The sequence below is a fragment of the Rhinatrema bivittatum genome, chromosome 7, assembly GCF_901001135.1.
Source record: "Rhinatrema bivittatum chromosome 7, aRhiBiv1.1, whole genome shotgun sequence".
Lineage (NCBI taxonomy): Eukaryota > Metazoa > Chordata > Amphibia > Gymnophiona > Rhinatrematidae > Rhinatrema > Rhinatrema bivittatum.
The window spans coordinates 140,269,975-140,287,965 of NC_042621.1; the positions used below are offsets into that span (position 1 = coordinate 140,269,975).

The window sequence follows — 17,991 nt, forward strand, 5'->3', positions numbered from 1 at the left end:
TCTACATCCTGGGGAGGCACTACCAATTTCGGGCGCTCCCATTTGACCTTGCAACGGCGCCTCGGACATTCACGAAAGTGATGGTGGTAGTGGCGGCGCAGCGGCGACGGGAAGGTCTCCTGGTTCATCCTTACCTTGACGATTGGCTGATTCGGGCGAAGTCCGAGAGTCAGTGTCGACGGGCGGTGGACAGGGTCCTCCAGCTCTTGCAGTCCCTGGGCTGGGTGGTCAATTACCACAAGAGTCGATCGGATATGCAAGCTGCAATCTCAGGTGAGGCGTCTGTTGTCTCTTCGCCGTCCCTATGGCTTCAACGCTCGCGTTGGTACCCTGGGCGTTCACTCACCTGCGGCCATTGCAGTCTTCTTTGCTGTCCCGTTGGAAGCCAATTTCGGAGGATTTCTACCCACCGCTCCCGCTTGTGGGTCCGGCACGATCCAGTCTTCTTTGGTGGCTGGATCCAAGTCATCTGTCCTGTGGCGTATCCCTTCTCGTTCCACATTGGACGGTGGTGACCACGGATGCCAGTCTCTCCGGCTGGGGAGCAGTTTGCCTAGGGAGGTCGGTGCAAGGCCTTTGGTCAGAATCGCAAGCTCAGTGGTCCATCAACCGCCTCGAGACCAGAGCGGTCCGTCTGGCTCTCCAAGCCTTCCTACCATTGGTGCGGGGACAGGCGGTCCGGGTACTGTCGGACAACGCCATCCCCGTGACCTACATCAATCGTCAAGGCGGGACGAGAAGTCCACTGGTGGCGGAAGAGGCGCAAATGTTGATGGCCTGGTCGGAACAACATCTCAGCAGCATAACAGCGTCTCACATTGCCGGGGTCGACAACGTGCAGGCGGATTTTCTCAGCAGGCATCGTCTAGATCCCGGAGAGTGGGAACTGGCGGACGATGTGTTTCTTCTCATCTGCAGGACATGGGGAGTTCCCCACATGGATCTGATGGCCACGTGGCACAACGCGAAGGCTCCGCGTTTTTACAGTCGGCGTCGAGAGAGGGCAGCAGCGGGCGTCGATGCGTTGGTGCTTCCTTGGCCGACGGATGTGCTGCTGTACGTGTTTCCCCCGTGGCCAAGGATCGGCGAGATTCTGCGGCGCATAGAATTGTACCCGTCCAACGTGGTCATGGTGGCACCGGAGTGGCCACGCCGTCCATGGTTCGCAGACCTCATACAGTTGTCGGTGATGGCTCCCCTTCGTCTTCAGGGGTTCGCGGGGCTGCTTCATCAGGGCCCCGTCTGTTTGGAGGATGCGGATCACTTCTGTCTCGCGGCATGGCTTTTGAGAGGAATCGGTTGAAGAGAAAAGGTTACTCAGACGCAGTTATTGCTACGCTACTGAGGTCCCGGAAGCAGTCCACGTCCCTGGCTTATGTCAGGGTATGGGTAGTTTTTGAGGATTGGTGTGTGAAGCGAGGTTTGGATCCCACTACCGTTGCGGTCCCTGATATTCTGGCTTTCCTCCAGGCGGGACTGACCAGAGGATTGGCATGCAGTTCCCTACGGGTCCAAGTGGCGGCACTTGGTTGTTTGCGGGGGAAGGTCGGGGGATCCTCCCTGGCTCTTCACCCGGATATAGCCCGTTTCCTGAAAGGGGCTAAACATCTCCATCCTCCCTTGCGTCCTCCCTGTCCGGCTTGGAATTTCAATTGGGTTCTTTCGGCCTTATGTTCGGCACCGTTTGAGCCTTTGCAGCGCTCTACTGTCAAAGATCTCACGTTAAAGACCGTGTTTTCTGGTGGTGATTTCTTCGGCTCGGCGTCTCTCGGAATTGCAGGCGTTGTCCTGTAGGGCGCCGTTCTTGCGAATCTCCGACACAGGCGTTTCCTTGCGGACTGTCCCTTCCTTTCTTCCTAAGGTCGTCTCGGCTTTTCATTTGAACCAATCCGTTGAACTTCCCGCTTTAGCGGTCGGGGAGTCGTCGGATCCGAAATTGAGAGATTTACGGAAGCTGGATGTGCGGAGGTCCCTCCTTCGCTTTCTGGAGATCACTAATCCTTTTCGGGTAACGGATCATCTGTTTGTCCTCTTTTCCGGCCCAAGGAAGGGTGCTGCAGCGTCTCGTACGACGATCGCCCGTTGGCTCAAAGAGGCCATAGGCTCAGCGTACATGGTACGGGGAAAGCCTCCGCTGGTGGATCTTCGGGCTCATTCGACAAGGTCTCATGCTGCGTCTTGGGCGGAGGTTTCTCAGGTGTCGCCTCAAGAGATTTGTAGGGCGGCTACCTGGAAGTCGTTGCATACCTTCGTCCGACATTTACCGTCTGGATGTTCAGGCCGCTGAGGCCGGAGGTTTTGGGGAGAGGGTACTCCGAGCGGGACTCTCTGCTTCCCACCCTCGGTAAGTTGGCTCTGGTACATCCCAGGTGTCCTGGACTGATCCTGGTTCGTACAGGGAAAGGAAAATTAGTTTCTTACCTGATAATTTTCGTTCCTGTAGTACCAAGGATCAGTCCAGGATCCCGCCCGCAGTACTACGCTAAGGTATCGGAGAGTCCGCTCATCGTTGTTTCCGTACGCTCACTGCTTGTTCGCTCTCCCGGTTGGGGAGTCTGGTTCCTGCAAGGGTTGGAATTGTTTCCATTTAAGTAGCGAGTTTGGCTAGTTAGCTATGGTTGCCTAATTGGGTTTCTACTTTGACATTACGTATGACTGAGGGGCTGTGACTGGCACAGGGGCATATAAGGCTCCGCCCACAAGTTTTAGTCTGTCTCCATCTACTGGTGCGGAGTTACAACCCAGGTGTCCTGGACTGATCCTTGGTACTACAGGAACGAAAATTATCAGGTAAGAAACTAATTTTCCTTTATTAGCCAGGTAGATTAAAGAAAGCCACTGCTATCTCTAGGAGTAACAAGAAATAGTACTACTTGTTGGGATCTGCTAGATACTTGTGACCCACACCTAGCTTAACCCTTCATTTTTAGGCAAGAGACACTTTCTCAGTAAAAATCTATCAGGCACTTTTCTAATTCATACTATTTCACCAGCCCTTATTGAGAATTTAATCATCCCCTTGTAGGTCACTAGCAGATTAGTGAAAACACCTAGAAATTTAAAGTACTCTAATTCCTACTCCCTTAGCAAAATAAACTTAACTAGGAACTCAACTAAATTAAGATGAAGGCAGTTCAGCAGCAAGAAGGGGACTTTCCAGTCTTTTGGATCGAGTGTCACATGTATGATTTTTTACCTGCCGGTCACAGATTGTATGTGTGTACTCAGTGCAAAGAGCTCCTGGCTCTCAGAGAACAAGTCCGTTCTCTGGAAGCTAGAGTGGCAGACCTGAAAGAGCTAAGGCAGACAGAGGTACATTGATGAGACCTTCAGGGACATAGTAGCCAAGTCCCAAATTCAATCTGGCAGCCCCGGTGCTGCCTTGGATCAGAAAGATCTCCCAGCTGGAGAGCACTACCTGGTGATGCATTGTTCTCTCACACCGAGGACAAGCCTCCCAGGGCTACTGCCCAAGAGGGAAGGGTTAGGTCAGCCATCATAGTTGGTGATTCGATTAGAAATGTAGATAGCAGGGTGGCTGGTGGACGTGAGGATTGCCTGGTAATTTGCCTGTCTGGTGCGAAGGTGGCGAACCTCACGCATCACCTAGATAGGGTTATAAACAGTGCTGGGGAGGAGCCGGCTATCATGGTACATGTGGGCACCAGCGACATAGGAAAAGGTGGGAGGGAGGTTCTGGAAGGCAAATTTAGGATTTTAGGTAGAAAGCTGAAATCCAGAACCTCCAGGGTGGCATTCTCTGAAATGCTCCCTGGTCCAGGCACAGGTCCCCAGAGGCAAGCAGAGCTCCGGAGTCTCAATGCATGGATGAGACGATGGTGCAGGGAAGAGGAATTCAGTTTTGTAAGGAAATGGACAAACTTTTGGGGAAGGGAGGAGACTTTTCCGAAGGTATGGGCTCCACTTTAATCAGAATGAAACCAGGCTGCTGGCACTAACTTTCAAAAAGGAAATAGAGCAACTTTTAAACTAGAACAAAGGGGAAAGCCAAAGGAAAATTGGTTCTTACCTGCTAGTTTTTGTTCCTGTAGTACCATGGATCAGTCCAGACCTCCTAGGTTGTGTCTCCTCACCAGCAGATGGAGACAGAGAAGTTTTTGACAGACTCTGCCCTATATCCTGAGGTGCCACCTACAGTCACAGTCAGTATTTAAATGTATCAAAGCAGAACTAGATAAACCATCAAAACAAGTTTCCCAGCCCCACAGTAAATTGTTTTTGGGGGAAAGAAACCAGTAGTTAACCTACTCAAACCAGTGAGCGTATAAAAAAAAAAGACTAATTCTGCAGAAAATTAATCTTAAAGTGAACGAGCGGACTCACCAAAAAACCGAATACCAGGCAGGACTCTGAACTGATCCGTGGTACTACAGGAACGAAAATTAGCAGGTAAGAACCAATTTTCCTTTCGCTGTACGTACCCTGATCAGTCCAGTTTCCTGGGATGTACCAGAGCTCTCCTAGTTAGGGTGGGATCCTGAGAGTCCCACTCGGATCACAGCTTCCCCAGAGTCTGGGGCTTGGACATCCAACTGGTAATGCCTCGCAAATTATGCAACAACTTCCATGTAGCCACCGTACAAATCCCTTGCGGCGACACTTGTTGACATTCCGCCCACGAAGGGGTAGAATGTGCTCGAAGCCTAACCGGGAGCTTGCGACCTTGGAGCAGGTACGCTGAAGCAGTAGCCTCTTTCAACCAGTGAGGAACCGTAGCCCTGGTAGCCTTGTGCCCCCAGTTGCATCCACTCCACAACACAGATGATGCGACATTCGGAAGTTATTAGTAGCCTCCAAAAAACGTAAGACCATGCGATGCATGTCCAGCTTGCTCAGATCTCTCGACTGGGGATCAGCCCGATCCAAGTCTGGAAAGGACGAGGGCTCCACCGAATGATTCAAATGAAAAGAGGACAACTTTGGGAGAAAGGATGGAACCATTTGTAAGGAAACACCCGTATCTGAACTCCTCAAGAAGGGTTCACTGCAGGATAACGCTTGAATCTCCAACACTTGACGAGCTGAGGCAATAGCCACAAGAAAAAAGGTTTTGTTTTTTTTTAAACTTAAGATCCTTTAGTGTCGCTCTTTTCACTGGTTCAAAAGGAGCCCTACACAGAGCCTTGAGTACCAAGTTCAAACTCCATGACGGACAAGGGTGCCTGACCGTCAGACGTAAATGCTTAGCGCCTCGGAGAAAACTAATACACAGCCAACGGTGCTCCACTAACTTTACCGCAGAAAAGACCGAGAGCCGCCATGTGCCTCCGCAACGACCTGCATGAAAGGCCCTTCCTGAGATCCACCTGCAAGAGGGACAAAATATGCGAAAGAGGCAGCAGTAGGAGCCACCCCCTGATAAGAACATGCCATACTGGGTCAGACCAAGGGTCCATCAAGCCCAGCATCCTGTTTCCAACAGTGGCCAATCCAGGCCATAAGAACCTGGCAAGTACCCAAAAACTAAGTCTATTCTATGTTACTGTTGCTAGTAATAGCAGTGGTTATTATCTAAGTCAACTTAATTTATAGCAGGTAATGGACTTCTCGTCCAAGAACTTATCCAATCCTTTTTTAAACACAGCTATACTAACTGCACTAACCACATCCTCTGGCAACAAATTCCAGAGTTTAATTGTGCACTGAGTGAAAAAGAACTTTCTCCGATTAGTTTTAAATGAGCGCCATGCTAACTTCATGGAGTGCCCCCTAGTCTATTATCCGAAAGAGTAAATAACCGCTTCACATCTACCTGTTCTAGACCTCTCATGATTTTAAACACCTCTATCATATCCCCCCCTCAGCCGTCTCTTCTCCAAGCTGAAAAGTCCTAACCTCTTTAGTCTTTCCTCATAGGGGAAGCCCTTCTCTGTACCTTCTCCATCGCAATTATATCTTTTTTGAGATGCGGCGACCAAAATTGTACACAGTATTCAAGGTGCGGTCTCACCATGGAGCAATACAGAGGCATTATGACATTTTCTGTTTTATTCACCATTCCCTTTCTAATAATTCCCAACATTCTGTGCTTTTTTGACTGCCGCAGCACACTGAACCGACGATTTCAATGTGTTATCCATTATGACGCCTAGATCTCTTTCTTGGGTAGAAGCACCTAATACGGAACCTAACATTGTGTAACTATAGCATGGGTTATTTTTCCCTATATGCATCACCTTGTACTTGTCCACACTAAATTTCATCTGCCATTTAGATGCCCAATTTTCCAGCCTCACAAGGTGAGGTGCTTGTGATTTAACTACTCTGAACAATTTTGTATCATCTGCAAATTTGATTACCTCACTCGTCGTATTTCTTTCGAGATCATTTATAAATATATTGAAAAGTAAGGGTCCCAGTACAGATCCCTGAGGCACTCCACTGCCCACTCCCTTCCACTGAGAAAATTATCCATTTAATCCTACTCTCTGTTTCCTGTCTTTTAGCCAGTTTGTAATCCACGAAAGGACATTGCCACCTATCTCATGACTTTTTACTTTTCCTAGAAGCCTCTCATGAGGAACTTTGTCAAATGCCTTCTGAAAATCCAAGTACACTACAAGTACACCATGAATCAAATATCCCCCAAACCCTGACATAAGGGAGGAGGAATAGCCTAGTGGTTAGAGCAGTGGGCTATGAACCAGGAGACTAGGGTTCGAGTCCCACTGTTGCTCCTTGTGACCTTGGGCAAGTCACTTTGCCCTCCATTGCCTAAGGTACAAACTTAGATAAGCCCTCTGGGGATAGGGAAATACCTACAGTACCTGAATGTAAACCGATGTGATCTCGGATCGAATGTTGGCATATAAAAAATAAATAGGCCAGTAGAGGGCTTCCTAGAGCGCCGGAGTAGCCCTATGTTTTTAAATGCTGCCTTTCAAAAGCCATGCCGCTAGACAAAGGCGATCTGCCTCTTCTAAACAAACAGGCCCCTGCCGAAGAAGGTTCGAGAGGTCTCGTAGCCGGAGGGGTCCATCCACCACGAGGTTCACTAGATACGCAAACCATGGAGCTACCAAAATCACCTCCTATGGATGAGATTCTATGCGCCGCAGCACCTTGCCGATTAGAGGCCATGGAGGAAACACATACAGAAGAACATTCTTTGGCCCGACGAGAAGTAGGGCGCCCACCCCTTCCGCTCCTGGCTCTCGGTGATGACTGAAGAAACGAGGAGCCTTGGCACTGCAAAATGTCACCATGAGGTCCAGGATGGGTCTGGACCACCTTTCGCAGATGAGATGAGACTGAACGCCTCTGGAGCAAGTTCCCACTCCCCGGGATCGAGCCGGCTGCGAATGAGAAAATCAGCCTGAGCATTGTCGATGTGAGAGGCTGCCAGGCTGACCAAGTGTTGTTCCACCCAGAGTATCAACTGCTGCGGTTCGCTCACTACCGGATGACTCCTGGTTCCTCCTTGTTGATTGATGCAAGCTTCTGTGATCACACTGTCAGACAGAATTCTGACCGACTTCCCTTGCAGTGTTGACTGTAGGACCTGCAGAGCCAATCTCGCCCTCTGGTCTCCAGACGATTGATCAACCACTGGGATTCCTCCCTCGACCACTGGCCCTATACAGACTTCTCCTGACACACCGCTCCCCAGCCAGAGAGACTGGCGCCCGTAGTGACCACGGTCTTATTGGGGACTTCCAGGGATACCCCGCGGCCCAAATAATTGAGCCACCAATCTAGGCTGGAAGAAGCAGAGCCTCTAAGAGGCAGCGGAAGATGAAAATGCTCCGACACTGGACTCCAACAGGAAAAACAAGGCTGACTGCAGAGGCCTCATATGAGCAAAGGCCCAGGGGATCAACTCGAGGGTGGATGCCATCGATCCAAGGGCCCGCAAATAATCCCCGTACCTTGGGAGGATGCTTGTCCAATAAATCCTGACCCTGCTCCTGCAGTTTGGCAATGAGTTCCCCCGTTAGAAAAACCCCAGCCAGCCACGGATCGAACCGGGCCCCTAGAAATTCCAAGGACTGAGAAAGAAGCAGGTGACTCTTCACAAAGTTGACCACCCATCCGAGTGACTCCAATAGTTGAACCACCCGATGAACCGCCACACGGCAAAGCAATTACGACTTTGCCCGAATCAGACAATCGTCTAGCTATGGATGAATGAAGAAACCGTCCTTCCGAAGCTGTGCTACCAGAATCACCATTACTTTGGTAAAAGTACTGGGAGCCGTGGCGAGGCCGAACGGCAGGGCACAAAAACTGAAAATGTTGCCCTAGGATGGCGAACTTCAGGAATTTCTGGTGGTCAGGCCGAATGCCGATGTGCAGGTACACTTCCGTGAGATCCAGAGACGCCAAGAACTCTCGCCTTCGCACAGATGCGATGACGGATCTCAATGTGAAACCGTGGAACACGGAGGCGTCCGTTTACTCTTTAAGTCGAGAACAGGCCGGAAGGTTCCCCCTTTCCTTGGCACCACAAAGTAAATGGAGTAACGGCCCCTCCGCTGTTCCGCAAGCGGAACCATTACAATTGCCTCGAGGTAGAGGAGACGCTGTAATGTGTCCTTTACTGCCCGACACTTCTTGACATACGATCATGGGGAGACAAGAAACCAATCTGGGAGATGCCGTGCAAAATCTAATGCGTAACCTTGCCTTATCACATTGAGGACTCACTGGTTGGAAGTGAGAGTGGCCCATTCCTCGTAAAATCGAGACAGTCTGCCTACCACTGGAGCCGAGGAATGGACCAGCCTCCCATCATGGGAGGGCTTGCTTCCACTAGAGGACTGCTGAGCACCTGGTCTGCCAAAGTGCCGGTCACGAAAAGACTGAGACCAGGACTGTTGCCTTCCCGAGGGCTGACGAAGGGAAGATCCCGAAGACCAGGAGGAACGGAATCTTCGATTACCTCGTAGGCACGAGCGAGAGGGAAGGAGCCCCTCACTTTAGGCCTATCCTCTGGTAGGCGGTGTACCATGTTCTCCCCCAAGGACTAAATCATGTCTTCCAGGTCCTTCCCAAAAAGCAGTTTTCCCTTAAAGGGCAAGAAGCCCAACTGAGCTTTGGAGGATACGTCCGCTGACCAAATTCTCAACCAGAGAAGCCTGCGGGCAGATACCGCTGAGACCATTGATCAAGCTGAAGTACGGAGGAGGTCATAAAGGGCATCAGTACTATAAGCGACTGCTGCTTCCATATGCCCCGCTTGCAGTGCTTCTTCCTCCATCAGGGCAGTGCTATTTTGCAATTGCTGGACCCAGCTTAGACCTGCCTCAAGGAGAAACTACTATACATGACAGCTCGGACGCCTCAAACATCTTTTGAGCTGCACCTTCAGCTTCCACCCCTGGAAATCTATGAGCGCCATCGCACCTGTCACAGGGATAGTGGGTTTTTTTGTTTTTTTTTTGTGACCGCCTACACCTCCTACACTTGAGGAACGCGGAGAAGGTCTAAAGCCTCTTCTGGCAAAGATCTCTCTTGTCCATCGCCTTATAGACCTTCAAGCTCAGATCAGGAGTATTCCATTCTTGGAAGAGCAAGCTCGTAACAGAAAGATGAAAAGGGGGAGGACTTGGTTGGACCCCGCAGGCCCACCATCTTCAACAACCTGAGGATCCCCATGAGTGGGAGATAGGGCAGGTATCTGGAGGAAGACGATAACCTGAGGAGGAACTCCACTAGGCTCCTGATCCTCTTGCTCCGATACCTCCGAGGACGAATCTTCCGGACGGCAGGGGGATAAGGTCCAAAGCGACCTCTTAGCCTTTGGACCCCCTCGCTGCTACTGCAGGCCGGGACCTCTTGATTGCTGGACTCCCTGAACTCATGGCCCTCTGGGCTGCGCGCACTTTAGGACCCTGCACTGAATGCCTCCGAGCTGTACTGCGGGCCTTAAAGGCTTTATGCAGCAACCAAACAAATTCAGAGGAAAAAGAAGAGGAGGAGTCTGATGCCCCCTCGGGGCTCTCCTCAATCAGCTCTGGGAATTCCTTAGCTGGGCCACCTCCTCGGGGGCCATAGGCTGCGGGGAAAGAGGAGGGGAAATCCCTCCCCCCTCCACAGCTCGAACTGAAGCGCGGAATGTGGCCAAAAATGGCCTCCGTTCCCGTGCTTAGCGGGAACGAGTCAACAGGTTGGGACCTTGAGCATCCGGACTGCGCTGAACCCCGCCACGGCCGAGAAAATGCCACTGCCGATCGCCGCCATGCCCTCCCCTCCAGGAAGGCAGGAAGAACAGAGACCAGCGCACGTGCATCCCCACAAGTTTCACAGGCCGTGGTACGAGGCATCACGAAAGAGGAAAATAAAGTCTTTTTTTTTTTTTTTTTAAATGGCGGCAGCGGTGAGGAAAAAGTTTGAAATGCGCAGGAGTCCTTACTGTTTCCGAAGCCGGGAGGAGGAATGGTTCCTGATTATCTGGGGGTGAATGAGCCGGCCTCCCCGGTATCACCCCCAAGTTGGGACTGTGCTGAGCAACAGGGTTCTCAACCCCTATTCAGTTGAGCATCAATACAAGGGGGATGGTCCCCTCAGGACCTGCCAACCCCCTGGGAAGTTAAAGGCCACTGTTCCTGTCAAAAATCTGTCACACTTTTTTTTTTTTTTTTTTTAAAGAAATAGTAACACTAATTAAATTTAAAGCCAAATTCCTATTTTTTTTTTTAAACTAATTCCTAAACTTTCTTCACAGACTGGAGGCTTTGCACTTCCACCATCTGCTGGAGACAGAGAAATACTGACGGATTGTAGGTGGCACCTCAAGATATAGGGCAGAGTCAGTCAAAAACTTCTCTGTATCCATCTGCTGGTGGGGAGGCAAAACCCAGGAGTCTGGACTGATCCGGGTATGTACAGGGAACAGTCTCTCAGCAGTGCATGGTTTGGAGGAATGTATCTTTGAAGGATACTAATGAAACAGGAGAGTTAGCCATCCCAATACAGAGATTCCAATAAAAGCAAAAGTAGCCCATGTGTCAAAGAATCACCTGACCTAGAGAATTCCAAATTATCCATATCAACTGAAAAGAAGGTTGTTAATACAAGCAATAATGCACTTTGAAGTGTCTGTACACCAATGCCAGAAGTCTAAGAAGATGGGAGAGTTAGAATGTATAGCAGTGAATGAGATAGATAATTGGTATCTCAGAGACCTGGTAGAAGGAGGATAACCAATGGGACAGTGCTATATCAAGGTACAAATTATACCACAATGATAGGGAGGATTAACTTCGTGGGGGTGTAGTACTTTATGTCCGGGAGAGTATAGAGTCCAACAGGATAAAGATCATACAAGAGACTAAATGCTCAGTAGAATATATATGGGTAGAAATCCCATGTGTGTTGGGTAAGAGTATTGTGATAGGAATATACTACCGTCCACCTGGATAAAATGGTCAGACAGATGGATGAAATGCTAAGAGAAATCAGGGAAGCTAACCAATTTGGCAGTGCTGTAATAATGGGAGATTTCAATTACCCCACTCTATTGACTGGGTAAATGTAACATCAGGACATGCTAGACACAAAACATTCCTGGATGGAATCAACGACTGCTTCATGGAGCAACTGGTTCAGGAACCAATGAGAGAGGGAACTATTTTAGATTTAATTCTTAGTGGAACACAGGATTTGGTGACAGAGGTAAAGGTGGTGGGGCCACTTGGCAATAGTGATCATAACATGATCAAATTTGAACTAATAACTGGAAGGGGAGCAATATGTAAATCTAAAGCTCTAACACTAAATTTTCTAAAAAGGAAACTTTCAAAGATGAGGAAAATAGAAAAAAAATGAAAGGTGCAGCTGCAAAGGTTAAAAGTGTACAACAGCCGTGGTTATTATTTTTAAATAATCTTAGAAGCGCAGTCCAGATGTATTCCATGCATTAAGAAAGGTGGGAGGAAGGCAAAATGATTACCGGCCTGGTTAAAAGGTGAAGTGAAAGAGGCTATTTTAGCCAAAAAAACATCCTTCAAAAATTAGAAGGATTAATCTGAAGAAAATAGGAAAAAGCATAAGTATTGTCAAGTTAAGTAAAAAACATTGATAAGGCAGGCTAAGAGAGAATTTGAAATGAAGTTGGCTGTAGAGGAAAAAAACTCATAATAAAAGCTTTTTAAAATATATCCAAAGCAAGAAACCTGTGAGGGAGTCGGTTGGACCAGATGACTGAGGGGTTAAAGAGGCTCTTAGGGAAGATAAGGCCATTGCAGAAAGACTAAATGAATTCTTTGCTTCTGTGTTTACTAATGAGAATGTTGGGGAGAAAGCAGTTCCAGAGATGGTTTTCAAGAGTGATGATTCAGACGAACTGAACCAAATCACTGTGAACCTGGAAGATGTAGTAGGCCAGATTGTCAAACTAAAGAGTAGCAAATCACCTGGACTGGATGTTATGCATCCTAAGGCTCTGAAGGAACTCAGAAATGAAATTTCAGATCTATTAGTTAAAATTTGTAACCTATCATTAAAATCATCCATTGTACCTGAAGACTGGAGGGTAGCCAATGTAACCCCAATATTTAATAAGGACTGCAGGGGCAATCCAGGAAAATATTGACCAGTGAGCCTGATGTCAGTGTCAGGAAAAATAGTGGAAGCTATTCTAAAGATCAAAATCACAGAACATATAGAAAGTCATGGTTTAATGGAACACAGTCACAATGGCTTTACCCAAGGCAAGTCTTGCCTCACAAATCTGCTTCATTTTTTAAGAGATTATTAGACATATGGATAAAGGTGAACCAGTAGGTGTAGTGTATTTGGATTTTCAGAAGGCATTTGACAAAGTCCCTCATGAGAGGCTTCTAAGGAAACTAAAAAAAAGTCATGGGATAGAAGGCGATGTCCTTTCGTGGATTACAAACTGGTTAAATGACAGGGAACAGAGAGTAGGATTAAATGGTCAATTTTCTCAGTGGAAAAGGGGTAAACACTGGAGTGAACCGGTGCTTTTCAATATGTTTATAAATGATCTGGAAAGGAATACAACGAGTGAGGTTATCAAATTTGCAGATGATACAAAATTATTCAGAGTAGTTAAATCACAAGCCGATTGTGATAAATTGCAGGAGGACCTTGCAAGACTGGAAAATTGAGCATCCAAATGGCAGATGAAATTTAATGTGGTCAAGTGCAAGGTGATGCATATAAGGAAAAATAATCCATGCTGTAGTTACACGATGTTAGGTTCCATATTAGGAGCTATCGCCCAGGAAAAAGATCTAGGCATCATAGTGAAATATACACTGAAATTGTCAGCTCAGTATTTTGCAGCAGTTAAAAAAGCAAACAGAATGTTAGGAATTATTAAGGGGGGAATGGTAAATAAAACGAAAAATGTCATAATGCCTCTGCATCGCTCCATGCTGAGACTGCACCCCGTGTACTGCGTACAATTCTGGTTGCCGCATCTCAAAAAAAGATGTTGCTGCGATGGAGAAAGTACAGAGAAGGGCGAACAAAATGATAATGGGATGGAACAGATCCCCTTATAAGGAAAGGCTGAAGAGATTAGGACTGTTCGGCTTGGAGAAGAGACGGCTGAGGGGGATATGATTGAGGTCTACAATGGGTAAATGTTAATCAGTTATTTATTCTTTCGGATAGGACTAGGAGGCACTCCATGAAGTTAGCATGTGGCACATTTAAAACTAATATGAGAAAATTCTCTCACTCAACGCACAGTTAAACTCTGGAATTTTTTGCCAGAGGATCTGGTTAGTGCAGTTAGTGTAGCTGGGTTTAAAAAAGGTTTGAATGAATTCATGAAGAAGTCTATTAACTACTATTAATCAAGTTGTCTTAGAGAATAGCCACTGCTATTACTAGCATCAGTAGCATGGGATCTACTTAGTGTTTGGGTACTTGCCAGGTACTTGTAGCCTGGATTGGCCACTTTTGGAAATAGGATGCTGGGTTTTAACATAAGAAGTTGCTATGCTTGATTAGACCGATGGTCCATCAAGCCCTGGCAAGTACTCAAACATGAAATAAGATTCCATGCCACCATGATAGTAATAGCAGTGGCTATTCCTTAAGTCAACTTGATTAATAGTCTATGGACTGCTCCTCCAGGAACTTATCCAAACCTTTTTTAAACCCAGTTGAACAGGATGCTAAACTTAATGGGCCTGAGGCGGGGTTGGGATTAAAAACAAATGGGAGACAGAGCCTTGTGAGAACAGCCCAATTAAGGAGTGGGGGAGAAGAAAGGGACGTGAGCTTCCTTTCAGAGGGAAGAAAGCAGAAGACAGAGGGTTGAGAGGTTCCCAAGGAGGTGGGAGAAAAAAAGAAAAAAAGAGGAGCAAGATGTCCTGGATAAAAGCAGCAAGGAGGCTTGTCTGCCTCCCAGAACAGATGGGGGTTTCAGAAAATATACAGAAAAATCTCCTTGCATACACCTCATAAAATCATAACACTGCATGCAAAAGAATCTTATTAAACTAAAGTGCTTAAAAAACACAGCAGCAAATTATAATACTTTTTCATAATTGTTAGCATGGAACTATATTAGGATAGATTGCTTCATTGTCTAACCACTTTGATTTAATAAAGGACCATATAATTTGTTTGGGGTTTTTTGCCTGTTTATATACCTAGCACATAAAGGAAAATTGGTTCTTACCTGCTAATTTTCGTTCCTGTAGTACCACGGATCAGTCCAGACCATGGGTTGAGTCTCCTGTCCAGCAGATGGAGACAGACCAAAACTGTGAGGGTATTCTATATCAGGACAGAGCCTACCCTACACCCCTTCAGTATAAAGTACTTTCAAAGCAGATATGACTTCCCAAGGATCAAGCAAGCAATAAGGAAAAAAACTGGTAAATTTAACAAGTGAACAATTGAAAGAATTCTGAATGAACAAGAATGCTCTTACTTAAAATATTATATTTTCATCTGTAAGATGCTTCCGGTGCCTTGGCAGGCATAGCGGCTGTAACCACATCCGCTGGGGGCAGCTCAATTCCCAGTTCCTGCAAAATGAAGGGAATGAGCGGTTCCAGTTCCTCCTTTTCAAATAAGCGTAGAACCCGAGAATTGTCCTCCTCGAGGGGGGGTTAGGAAGCAGGAGATCAATATCCGGATCTGGAGTTGGGACCAGTGGTGGCTATGGAAGATTCGGAGGCGGCGAGACTTCCCGGTCCACCCTAACCGAGCCCTGTCCCTCCGGCGCCTTTGGAGGTTGCAGAGGGGAAATTTGCAGTGTTTTTGGCGGGAGGAGGGGGATCCAGGGATGATCTTCCTCCTGCTGTAAGCGGGCTAAATAAGACTTGTGCATAAGAAGCACAAACTCCGCGGAGAAACAAGACAGACTTCCAAGGGGGGGGGGGGAATTCAGGCACCCCCCTCCAGGGCATGAGGGGGCTCAAATCCGGAAGAGAAACTAAAGAAATCGGGCTCACCTTCTTCCTACACATCCAATTCTGCATTTGAGCCTGCTTCCAAGATGACCACCGTTCCTGCGGTTTTTCGGGCCGGGAACGGCCTGGCCATGCAGCAGGAAACTCGCCCCCGGGTTGCTGGGGGTAAGGGGACCGATGAGGGACCCTCCCCACCTTGTAGGCACCCTGAACAGAGGCCTCTGCGAGAAAGCCGCGTGGCAGGCTCTTCACATGCTTTACAGGCGCTGGAACGCGGCATCAGTGCTGAAGAAAAAAAAAACGCTAAAAAAGTAAAAACAGCTGAGCTGTGCAGGGCTGAAGCCGGTGTAGGGTAGACTCTGTCCTGATATAGGATACTCTCGCAGTTTTGGTCTGTCTCCATCTGCTGGACAGGAGGCTCAACCCACGGTCTGACTGATCTGGGTACGTACAGGGAAATTTTTTTTTGGAAGTTTGCTTGCTGCAAGAACCACCAGCTTCTCCTAGGCATTGTAATTGCTGCTTTATTGCCTCTTGCAAACACTTTGCCTCTACTTTTGGTGAGGATCACAGATTTGAAGAGGGACACTATCAAAACATTTGAGAAACCAGCTTTGAGCATACAGCTACAGATTTCCAAGCCATCCTGTATACAAACCACATGCCTGTAGTATAGTCTTCACAATTTCTGCATTTTCAGGACTTTCAAAATGTAGAAGTTGAGACCCAAATCCATAATAATGGGGGCCCAGTTTGTGCAAGTCGACCACATTTGCATCTGCGTTGAAAACCGTCCTCCAGCCTTCCCTGTAGATCTTAGGCAACTCTACGGAAAGAACTCTTCGCTTTTGATCATAGAGACCTTTTACCAACCAAAGTGGTAGCTCCATCTTTGAGCCCTGTGTGTAAATAGGACACAAAAATAAAACCCCAAATCAAGTCAAGTTAAGCTAAATTTAAACCACCACCAAAATAGCCCCTTACCCCCCGCTTTTTATTTTTTCAAATTACAGCAAACTATTTCACTGATAATGAGCCTGAATTAAACTGTTTCTATAATCACCAATTATAAAATTGACGGGCATAGTCAAGAACAGCGCTGGAGAAATCCTTAGTTCCCGGTCACCATACGTCTCTAGAAACTACATTATGATGCTCAGGATCTGTTGCCTCTCAGCTGTGTGCACGTACCTCCTCCTCTCTCCGCTTCCCCTACCCAAGCCCTCTACTTATCTTTCCCCTAGCCAGTAAGTGGATCAACATATCTGCCTCCTCCCTTCCTACTAGCTGAACTAGCTGGCAGGTTGCGGCGCTCTCCTCTGGTCAGCTGATGGGGAGGGGGGAGTAGTGGAAGGTAATGTAACGGGGGGGGGGCCGCTAGATATTGCTCTCCATATTGGCACATACATTTTGAAATGATTCCTAGATCTAAACGAGCAGAGGAGCAAGCCCGACACAAAAAGAGAGTGTGTGAGGGTTGCCCTACACCCAAACAACGTCTCTGCGGCCAAGTCCGAGCGACTCGTCCTTCTACCCCGGCCTCACCGGTGGAATGTTCTCGCTATCCCCGCTCTTCTCCAGGAAGCCGAGGCGGAGCAGGCTGCTCTCGGTGCGACACGGCAGCTTCTCTTGAGACATTAAGATGTCCTCCAGGGACAGCAGGTTCTCCTCGCGTCCCAGCCCCGGTGGTACCGGACAGTATCCCTCAGCCATGGCAGCAGAGGCGCTCGAAGCTCCCGCCTAGAGCCAGGGCCCCGCCCCACCGAGAAGGCGCGTCAGCACGGAGCCGTCGCCCGTCCAACGTCATTCTCCGGGCGCTGACGCTTCCGTGCAGCTACGTCATCGATTCGCGCAAGCGAGGTTAATGAGAGAGACGCGTACCTGAAGCCGTGTTGCCAGAGTGGGCGAGTTTGTTTTCTGTCGGGCTTGAAAAAAATCGTATGTGCAGGTTGGGCTACATAAGCCATGGTATTTGCCAGCCTTCCACTGAGTTGTTTCATTGCAACCATACGTGTTAGAGCTACAGTTTTTTTCCATCCTGGGAGCTGTCCCCAAACCTGCTGAGGCTCCTAACGGCAAGGATAGATTATGAGATACCCCTTATATGAATGAGTTATCTCATTGCATTTTGACCCTTAGTTTGCCTATTGCTGTGGTTTGTATATCAGACTGGACAGACTAGTTGATTCATACAGTCCCTATCTGCTGATCTTCTCTTTGTTTCAATGTCTTTATAAAATGTATTAGCGCTTTTAATAAAACAATGCATACAATTAATGGAATTTCTTAGGTAATTTTCTAAAGGATGTGCATGCAGAAAATGAGTTTGGGGTGTATGTGTGTAAAATTGCATACTCTTACATGCAGAGTAAGCCGTCATTCCAGGGGGTGGAGATGAGACGAGGAAAACATTTACGTGCATATGTTCGTTTTGTGCGAGTATCCACATGCAGAAAGCCACACCCAGGGGCGGATTGCAGGAAAATATCAGCGCAGGAGATTTTTTTCAAAACCAGCCCACAGGGTACCTGACTGAATTTCGTACACTTTCCCTGGAGTGCATATTTCCACAGCTCCCAAAAGCAAGCCAAGCTGATCTTTGAGAGGTATATATCATGTGACCTAGAGT

General features: G+C 47.9%; 1 protein-coding gene across 1 annotated transcript in view; it reads right to left on the reverse strand.

The window, feature by feature from the left end:
• Nucleotides 1–17,394, reverse strand: part of GINS3 (GINS complex subunit 3) — a 32,431-nt gene extending 15,037 nt beyond the window's left edge. The window contains exons 1-2 of the mRNA XM_029609250.1: nucleotides 16,908–17,394; nucleotides 16,028–16,261 (exon numbers count right to left, since the gene is read on the reverse strand). Of these exons, the coding sequence (XP_029465110.1) occupies nucleotides 16,028–16,261; nucleotides 16,908–17,075 (402 nt within the window). The 5' untranslated portion in view covers nucleotides 17,076–17,394. The remainder of the gene's footprint in view (nucleotides 1–16,027; nucleotides 16,262–16,907) is intronic.
• Nucleotides 17,395–17,991: the final 597 nt, after the last annotated feature.